Source organism: Cardiocondyla obscurior, linkage group LG07 (genome assembly GCF_019399895.1).
Source record: "Cardiocondyla obscurior isolate alpha-2009 linkage group LG07, Cobs3.1, whole genome shotgun sequence".
Taxonomy (NCBI): domain Eukaryota; kingdom Metazoa; phylum Arthropoda; class Insecta; order Hymenoptera; family Formicidae; genus Cardiocondyla; species Cardiocondyla obscurior.
In genome coordinates, this window is record NC_091870.1 from 3473300 (window position 1) to 3482692 (window position 9393).

Below are 9393 nucleotides of genomic sequence, written 5' to 3' on the forward strand. Positions count from 1 at the left end.
GATTTCAGGAGCAAGTATAAAATCCGATTGTGAGTGATCCGACCGGTGAGGACGAGGGAAAAACGTCCGAGAGGTAGAACGCCGTACCACCGAGCTCGCGAAAGTAAATCCGGGATAATATAAACGTTAGCACCCCGGGTCTTTCGGTTTGGTCTTGTTAATCGTTCGCGTTAATTGCAGCGAGGGGTCTTTATATCACGAGAGGCGATCGAGTCGGTGCCTCAGCTTTAAAAAACCGCTGCGCGCTCGCGTTTGCGCGGATCGCTCGCCAGATGGCGACGCCCGCCGGCCGCTATATTGATCAAGTTAGATTTTCGTGAGGCGCACGTTGATAAGATCTCGCGAAATTTTTCGATCGCGCGCTGCCCTCCCGCGTGACGTGCGTGCCTGCCTGCTCGCGTATGCGTGTGCGTGTGAGTACGTGCCAGTGTGCATCTGACGTATTCGTCATCGCGCGGCACTTGCACGGAATTCGGGTCCGCGCGCGCGTCTCCCCCGGCGGCCGCGGCGTCGCGTAAATCCTCCTCCCTCGTCCATGACGTCACTCGCGAATTACACAAGCGTCATCGCTCAGTCTGTTGTGGAAAATTTCGCGGGGTCCATGGTGGCAGCGACGAGGTGCGTCGCCCTTTGAGCGAGACCGGCGTACGACGTACGGTTCCTCGTCGACAACGCGGCGGCGGCGACGACAACGACGACGGCGACGGCAAAACGCATCGCGATCAAAAGTGAGCGCTCCTATCTCCCTTTTTTTCCCCTGCCTCCCTCGCTTCCTCGGCATTAACCATCGTCAACGATCGTCGTCGCGATCACCAACATCGCCAGCCGCACTCGAAATTACGCGGAGCAAGTTTCTGGCCGAACCTGTCACGCGCCAAGTTGTTTATTATCATGTCGCCCATCTCGAGCGACGTTGACAGCGTCTGGCCTGTGGCATCTCAACGCCGCGACATGTCATTTTGCGTGACACTTTGCACCTGTCCAAGTGCTTTCATTGTTCCTTTAACCAAAAAACCTTCCTCTTGGCCTTTCTCAGGATTTATTCCTGCATATCATCTTTAAGAGTTTAGCTTTTAGCCAAGTGACTTTTATATTTGTGATTATGTTGGCTGAAAACATGATTTTATTACCGTGTTCTTTGTGTTATTAACATTTTTAATTGTTTATAGTGGTAACTCACTTGATATACAAAGGTTTTAAGTATTCTTTTTTTAGAGATTAACATTTCTTGTAATAAAATGCATTGTGCATTACTTACAATATCTGTGAGCACTATCAAACTGTAATAGCTCATGTTATTTCATCATTATTCTATTTGTCACACATGTATGCACAATATTAATTGTGTTATTTTTTTTATATTGCAGTCAAAGTTTACAAGAGATTCTCCCTACATTGTCACAATGTCTATGCAACAGTTCTGTCTACGGTGGAACAATCATCAGCCAAACTTCATCTCAGTTTTCTCCAATCTGCTGAATAATGAGACTCTGGTGGATGTTACTCTTGCTGCAGAGGGCAGGCAAATTCAAGCACACAAAGTTGTTTTATCAGCATGTAGCACATACTTTCAGTCACTGTTTACAGTGAATCCATGTCAACACCCTATTGTTATACTCAAAGATATCAAGTTTTCTGACCTCAAAATTATGGTGGACTTTATGTATTATGGTGAAGTAAACATATCTCAAGAACAATTGCCATCTATTATAAAGGTAAAATTAAATGTTTGGTTTAATTATAAAATTACATAACTTGTCTTTATGTTTTGGGAATCTTAATGAGTGACACTTTGTTTATTTAATAGACGGCAGAGAGTTTAAAGATCAAAGGACTCGCTGAAATGCATACAGCATCGTTAACTAAATGGCCAAGTGGAAGCAGCGAAACAGGCGGAGGAGATCGCGGCGAGTCATGCTCGCCAAGTCCGTCTCCGTTGTCTCCCTCTTTCCGCAGAAAAAGATTAAGAAAATCTTCTACTGGATCGACATCTGGCTCCGGTGACAAACCAGAGGAAATTAATGAAATCACATTAGTGGCCACTAATATCGTCAAACCCGAACCCCTCATTGTGTCGCAAGATAGTGGAGAGAATTTGAGGCGACCGGTAAACACCAGCACAGAATCTCAAGGCAGTATTGATGAAGATCAGATATCAATTGTAAGTAAATGCAAGACACTATTATCGAATCGTAATTTTGTAACTTTTAAATAAATCAACTATAGGCATTTTATAATAAAAATAATATGTGGGGTATCTGTGTTTTAGATGAGTAATATGGAAACTAGTTCTGCTAATACGCCAGCTCAAAGTGACGGTTCTATTCAAGATGTGAGTCAACAATCGGCAGGAAATATCGGGCAAAGTTCTGTTTCCTCGCAACCACCTGTTCATCAAGGTAAGATATTGGCTAATATGTTTTATATTATTTTGAATGTAAATCTTTAAAAAATATTTAAAGGAGAGAGTTATTCGAAAAGATAACGTTACTTACAATATGACTTATAAGTTACATATTACGTATACAAAAGCAATCAATATATATTAAGAATTAATATTTAATATCTCTAAAGGCAAATATTTGTACTATTTTTTTTTTTATGCTGCATGCATAATTTTGTACATGGCTGTGAAATTTTTCTTCACACACGTGTAGTAGAAATTTTTTTTTTTTAATATAAATATATTTCCCTAAATATTTTACGTTTTAAGTGGTTTTTGATTGTGTACTTTATTTTTATGTGATATGTAATTTGCTTATTTAGAATGTGCTATTTATATTACAATTACATTCTGTAAAGATTAATTTAACGAGAATTAATGTACATGTTAGATGTATTCGAAGCGTTTAATATTAGTCCGTATATATGATGTTTTATGAATTAAATAAGAATGTGCAAAAAATTAATATAATCGAAAAATATTTCATTAATTGAATGACTAATATATACTATATTAAAATCTTATTATTTTTAGCAAGCATTTAAATTCCTTTGTTTTCATAAACATAAGTTAGTTATCGATTATATACAATAGATTGGTTTGATAATAGCGTTAGCAATTGACTGTGCATAGGCGTGATAGTATGGAACATATAGTTTTTAATTTAACGGGAAATGTCATGCGTGAAATAATTAGCTATATTATAGACTTAATATAATTTCTCTTTGGTAGAGCGTACATTGTAAATCCATGCAGAATGCTCAAACAACTTTGGCAAATTGCATGACACCTCCCCTTTAAGCAAATCTCTCCGACAATTGTTATTTAAATTATGCATACTGATTGTGGTGGGTATTTGAACTGCATGTCGATAAGCGAAAGTTACACACATTATATGCTGGCACAGATGCGTTTAAATGTATTGCACAAGGAGAATCAACAGACGTTTGACATGAAAATAGAGCGAAATTTCAGGAATTGAATTTCTAATAATGCGAATGTGCAAAGAAAAGATTATTTTTCATTCATGAAAGAAAAATCACCATGGTACACAGATACATAGCACACAGTATATTATATTACCGGAGGAATAACGTATCGGGCCTTTGACATTAACGAAGTTATGTATGTGTGCCTTACTTTGCCCTATAAATGTAACGAATGCCGTACATATCAATAATTCAGTATTATTAGTATAAACAATGATGTGCTTAAAAATGTATCTGTGCCATGCCGCAACTCCATACTTAATACGCTCATATCTTTTCATAAGATATTTATTTTTAATATCCATCATCTTTCGCTTACTTAGCTTTGTTAGTATCGTTTTTCTACATATCATAGAATAAATTTTTTTCTTTTGATTAGATTATAATTTATGTATGCCTTGTTTTATATGAACAGGATATGCCAATATATGACATTATTTGTTATTATACATAGTTCGAGTTACGTTATTATAATAGTGCAATATACTTGTAAAAATTGCATCTTTTAAATTAAAGTTTTTTTTTTTTTTTTTAACATAATATACAGGTGAACATTTGTGGGAATATATTAATTACTGTATCAAGAAAATTAAACAAATCTCGAAATTCTTACGTCAAGAGAAATCTAAAATAAATTAAAATTAAATATATTTCTTTGCTTAATGTTTATTTTGTACTATTTCATAATATTACTATCATATTACTATCTCTTCTTCTTCTTCTTCTCTCTCTCTCTCTATCTCTCTCTCTCTCTCTCTTTCTCTCTGAGATCTCTTAATCATTTATCCTAAACGCAAAACGGGTTAATAATTCCTGTGCTCTGACCAAAGATCAATCGGTCTGTTCTACAGGATTACAATGGACTATAATGGAGCACACATATCATCCGACACGTTTCGCTCTGTCCTCGTGTCAAACGAATCTGTCGATCCAAGCGTCGTCGGCGTTTACGACGCCCGAAATAACAGCATCCTCGACCATCAGCGATCAGTACTCTGGTACCAGCACGACTGGTTCCAGTTGCGCCCTGACGAACTATCCGAACTCCTCCCACGGGACGTTGCAGCACGCGTCGTCGGGTGGCCCCTCGCCATCGACGCAGTGCCCCAGCAACTGCCAGAGCCCCTGCGCCAGCCCGCAGACTGCGATAAAAAGGAAGCGCTCGACTAATCCGCAGGCTGACGAGAACTTTATACGCGCCCTTGACGCCGTGCGCTACGGTGGTATAGGGTTTTGCAAGGCGGCCAGAATGTTCGGCGTGAATAACCGAACGCTCTGGCTTGAGTACAAGAAGCGGGGCTATCCGAACAATCGGCCGAGCCTCAAGTCTCGCGTTAAGCAAGAGGTCAATTCCTCGCCGCCACCGGCACCTCCGACGCAGCCCATGAACTCGCAGAGTCCAACGCCTATGGGTCCACCCACGACTCCGCACAGCACACATAACACACATAGCACGCACACCATGCTAACTAGCCACAGTCCCCACACGATGCTGAGTGGTTATATTGACAGGCATACGGACTACACGTTACCTAGCTCCACGATGCCGATCAATTTGCACGGCGTTAATTACAATGCCATGTGAACTGTATCCTATCCGGAAAGTCACTTGTATAGACGAGCTTGAGAGATATCCTTGATGACCCTGACACGTCTTTTCTCCTTTTGTTCCTCATGTACAACAGAACCTATCGCAATTACCTGTGTCAGTAACGAAGCGTCAATAGCAAGACATTGAAAAAGTCCTGTGTTTCATTTTTAGATATTTTTCCGCCTGGCTATACTCACAGATTTTATAATATATGTTCGCTTGAAATTTAATTTGTATCGTATAGGATATATCAAACATTGACGTATATTTATTTAGTTGCAGACAATATCAGAAATTTAAACTTAATTTATTTTCAGCAAAAATCTTGATAGAATGTAAATTTTTAGATTGTAACAAAGAAAAAAAAATTCAAAATCTTTGATCCATCCTATACATCAGTATTAACTGTGTTCCAAAATTTACTGCCAGCACTAACAATTTATTGATTACTAAATCACGCTGTTAGTACTGTTAGTGAATAGTGGAGCATATTGTTTTGTTGTATTAAGCTTTTTGATTTATATAATCCTTCTTTATGTCGTTTTTTCAAATACATTTGTAACCGGCGGGCTAGAGCTACGTGATTAAAATTTTTTTTAGAAAACTATTATTGCACCGATTATGAGTACGAAAATTAATTATTAATTAATAGTAAAATTTTAATTATTTTTGATGTTGGCTATTTGAATGAAGTCAAGCTTATTGCTGCTACTCACTTTATTTATAATATCTGACGTCGTAAGTAATGTAGACTTTACCGTTAATTATTAATTAATTATCATAATCTATCCTAACATATAACGTTTGTAAATAGTAAATTACATAGCCATACCGATTAAAAATTGTGTTATCAGTATTTGCACTTAAACGAGTAACGGTGCAAGTTGAAAAACCGATCGTTGTGCAAGATTACGATACACACGGAGATAATTTATCAATACATGTATTACAATTATATATATAATATATATTGTTACTATGTTGATAAATATATGAAAAATATTGTAGATTTTTTAATATATATATATAGATTTTTTTTTATACCTGGAAGTTTCTTTTTTGTGCTATTTATGTTGCATGACAAAATTTAAGATATATTCTGTTACTTATTAAAATATAATTTTAATGCATTATTACTTCTTTTCCAGGTATTTATATTTATTTATCTGCTTCTGTTAATTAAAAACTGATGTTAGTGTTGATAACTAATTTGGCAAGCAAATACAAATATATATACTCGATATGTAAAATATTCGAAGTCAAATCAAACTACGTGAAGATAAATCTATCGTTTCGAAGCAAAATGTAAATTTAATGTGAGATATGGTCAGATTTAGGAAAAGCGTATTCATATATAAGGAATGAGTGAATATATGTGCATTATTTCTCTATAACATCTGTTTCCCTATTATGTTTACTCGTAATAATAATTAGTCTGATTCCCTCCCCACAGTGTGTAAAATATGATAGGTATTAGACACAAAAAAAACTCTGGTTTTTTAATTAATTATTAATTCTAAAATAAGTATAAGACCGCATATATACGAACTCTATAAAGATTAATGTTCCTAGTTTAGTTCGCAGAAACAAGTTTATTTTATTTTATTTTATTTGTTGTACTATTTGTTATATATGTATATGTTTAATAATTATTGAATTATTAATTGAAACAGTAAAGTAATGCATGTATTGAGCATAAAATAGTGCAAACGCTTGCAGAAACCTCGAACAATATTTTGAGATTGTATTTCCTATCCTTCATTTATTTTTGTAAACTGTGTAAACTTTCGGTTACTGCGAAACGAAAACGAAGCTCTTTTGCGCGAGATATATTTGAGTGATTTGATTTAAATAGAAATTAGTTCTTAATATATAGCTGTTAATTGCACTGTTAAGAAACATTTATACCCCTTATATAAACAATTGAAAAATAATGCAGAAAGAATAAAAGTTATTCTAACAATTTGCAACATAATAGAAATGGTCCTTACTTTTTTTAAATATTTCACCTTTTTTTTTTTTTCTTAATTAACTTTGACACAAGACCAACATCTGTTATGGATCAAAAATTAGCTTTAAGTTTGAGTTTGCGTTCAAACGCAAGCGTTGTTACGCATTATCGTGTGATTCTCCTTTCGCCACAGCTAAAAATCTTTTTATTTATTATTGTAGTTCTCCATTGCAAGCAAACGCAAGTAACGAAAAGGACTCGTCTACTGATTAGGCAGCCGCGAGTGAAGAAAGAGCCGAGCCACTTGTCTCCGGATGGTGAGACGAGCGCTTTTTCACCGCACATCGTCTCTACCTCCGTTCATCTCGGTACACCGACACTGAATCTTCCTCAAACATCGAAGAGCTTCGAGGAGTCTCGGATATCGCCTCCGCCGCACGCTATGCTAGGCACTCAACCGAATCTACTGACGGTGACGACGTCGCCGAACTTACTGACAGTGCCCCAGCCAGCCTACCTGACGAAACAGCATTCGCATCCGTTGCTCAGCAGCCAACAACCTAGCACGTCTGGGTCGTTTTGGATACACCGGCAGCATTCGCACCCGGAGCTACCCGGCAGGACCACGAGTCCTTCAATAGTGATTGAACCCGCGCCCGTCATTAAGACGGAGGAAGAAGAGTGCGAAGAAATCTCGACCTCGGCTACATCGGCTACCGCTTCCGAGCTTGGGGCCACCGGAGGCACTTCCGGCGGTCTGAGGGTGAAGACGACGGAGTTACGGCGAGCCTCCTCATCGCCGCAGGTAAATAACGCGTTCGTTAATTAAAACTACCGAGATCATCGAATTATTCTCTGAGTGTCGATTTTAATTCCAGACGAATTAAATTTCTAGTGAGCTTTGAATATGACAATTCGCGGTTAAAACATTAATTTATATATAAATTTATTATATACTTATTAAAAAAAAAAAAAAAAAAAAAAAAAATTACAACCCTACCTCAGGAACAGAAGTGAATGTAACAATATTTTCTTACACAGACGAGCAGTAGCAAAGAATCTCGCGAGAGCACGGGGGATCAACGATTAGGTCACTGCCCCGTGTTGCGTCCAGGCCCTGCCTTAGGCTGCAATCATTGCTGGAACACGATAGACGCCCACGGCAGAATACTCCGCAGGAAGACCAAGTATCATTGTCCCGAATGCCAAATTAATTTGTGCATCGTGCCCTGTTTTCAAGAATATCACGAGCAGCGACGCGAGCTGATTTCCAAGCTAAAGCCTTTACCGAAAACTAGCTCCGTTTAATCCCTTTTCCCCGGTTCAATCGTGTACTTTATTTACAAGTGACTTCTCGGATTACATGTTAAAGCACGCGTTTTAAATGTGTGAAGATTCAGTGTGACGACAACGGAATATTAAACCCATCGTCGGTGTAAAACGTCATTTATCTCTCACACGGCGACGTGTATAAATCAGATTGGTATTCTTTATTAAAACTCGGTCGACTATATTTTCGTAATACATTTACAGCATCTATATTATTGTTGAAGTAAGCGAAATCATTGCTATCTCACGGTTTTATGATATAGATATTTATAATTATGTGTGTATTGAGTTTTCGCCTTTCTCTTAGTCGTTTAGTAATTTTTAAATAGTCACATTTTTGGAGAGTATGCTTATTTCGTTAAGGGACCTTTAATTTTTCTTGAGAGCGGAGACTCTACTTTAAAGCTAGCATAGAAAAAAAAAAAGATTTACTTTGAGATAGAAAAAGAATTAAAAAAATTTTTCACACAGTTTTATAAAATTCATGACATAGGTAATATGTCAAGATTTGATGTAAAATAATTTAGTGCGTATTATCAAACTTGCGGTTTATTCAAATGATTTAATTAATGACGTTACCTAACAGTGAATTTAGTTGGACGCTGGTGTCCACTGGTGCACGTTTAAAGCCGTAATAAACTGATCCAATTTAAGTATAAAATAAAATTCGAATAACTTACCCGAGTGGAAATTGAGCCTAATCTTTCGCCGCATGTTGATCTATGCCAACGCGCGCTCGACGGCCGAGTCCGCCGGGCCCGTCGCTCGCCGCTCGCCGCCCGCGCCAAGTGGACTTGCAGCGCGATAGCTGATGTAAACACGCGCACGTGTTTACGGTGTACAGTGACCGGCAATAATGGCCTGTCGCACTGCGGCGACGGTGGCTCCCGTGCGTGAGGTGGGGCAGTGTGCGTGAGGCCTCACCGCGGATCGCGTACGTGAGGCGTGGAACGCCGAAAGGAGCGAGAGGACGGGGGAAAATTTGGTGGGGGGCGTTCTCATGCTCTCTCTCGCCTTCGACCCGTGAGTGTGAGAGAGAAAGCATGAGTGAACGCTAAGGAATTATTATAGGCGCACCTTCGCTCTCTCT

At 38.2% G+C, this 9393-nt stretch overlaps 1 protein-coding gene across 4 annotated transcripts; it reads left to right on the forward strand.

The window, feature by feature from the left end:
* The first annotated feature begins 66 nt into the window (after positions 1–66).
* On the forward strand, positions 67–9150 carry Btbvii (BTB-protein-VII). 4 transcript variants are annotated; one of them, XM_070659106.1, is made up of 6 exons: positions 67–728; positions 1368–1715; positions 1808–2161; positions 2270–2399; positions 7196–7779; positions 8016–9150. In XM_070659106.1, exons 2-6 carry the CDS (start codon positions 1404–1406, stop codon positions 8280–8282), a joined length of 1647 nt encoding a protein of 548 aa, XP_070515207.1. In that variant the 5' UTR covers positions 67–728; positions 1368–1403; the 3' UTR covers positions 8283–9150. The 4 variants fall into 4 exon arrangements, with proteins under 4 accessions (XP_070515207.1, XP_070515208.1, XP_070515206.1 ...); XM_070659107.1 differs by lacking the exon at positions 67–728 and adding an exon at positions 781–1193; XM_070659105.1 differs by lacking the exon at positions 67–728 and having other exon boundaries at positions 1208–1715.
* The last annotated feature ends 243 nt before the right edge of the window (positions 9151–9393 follow it).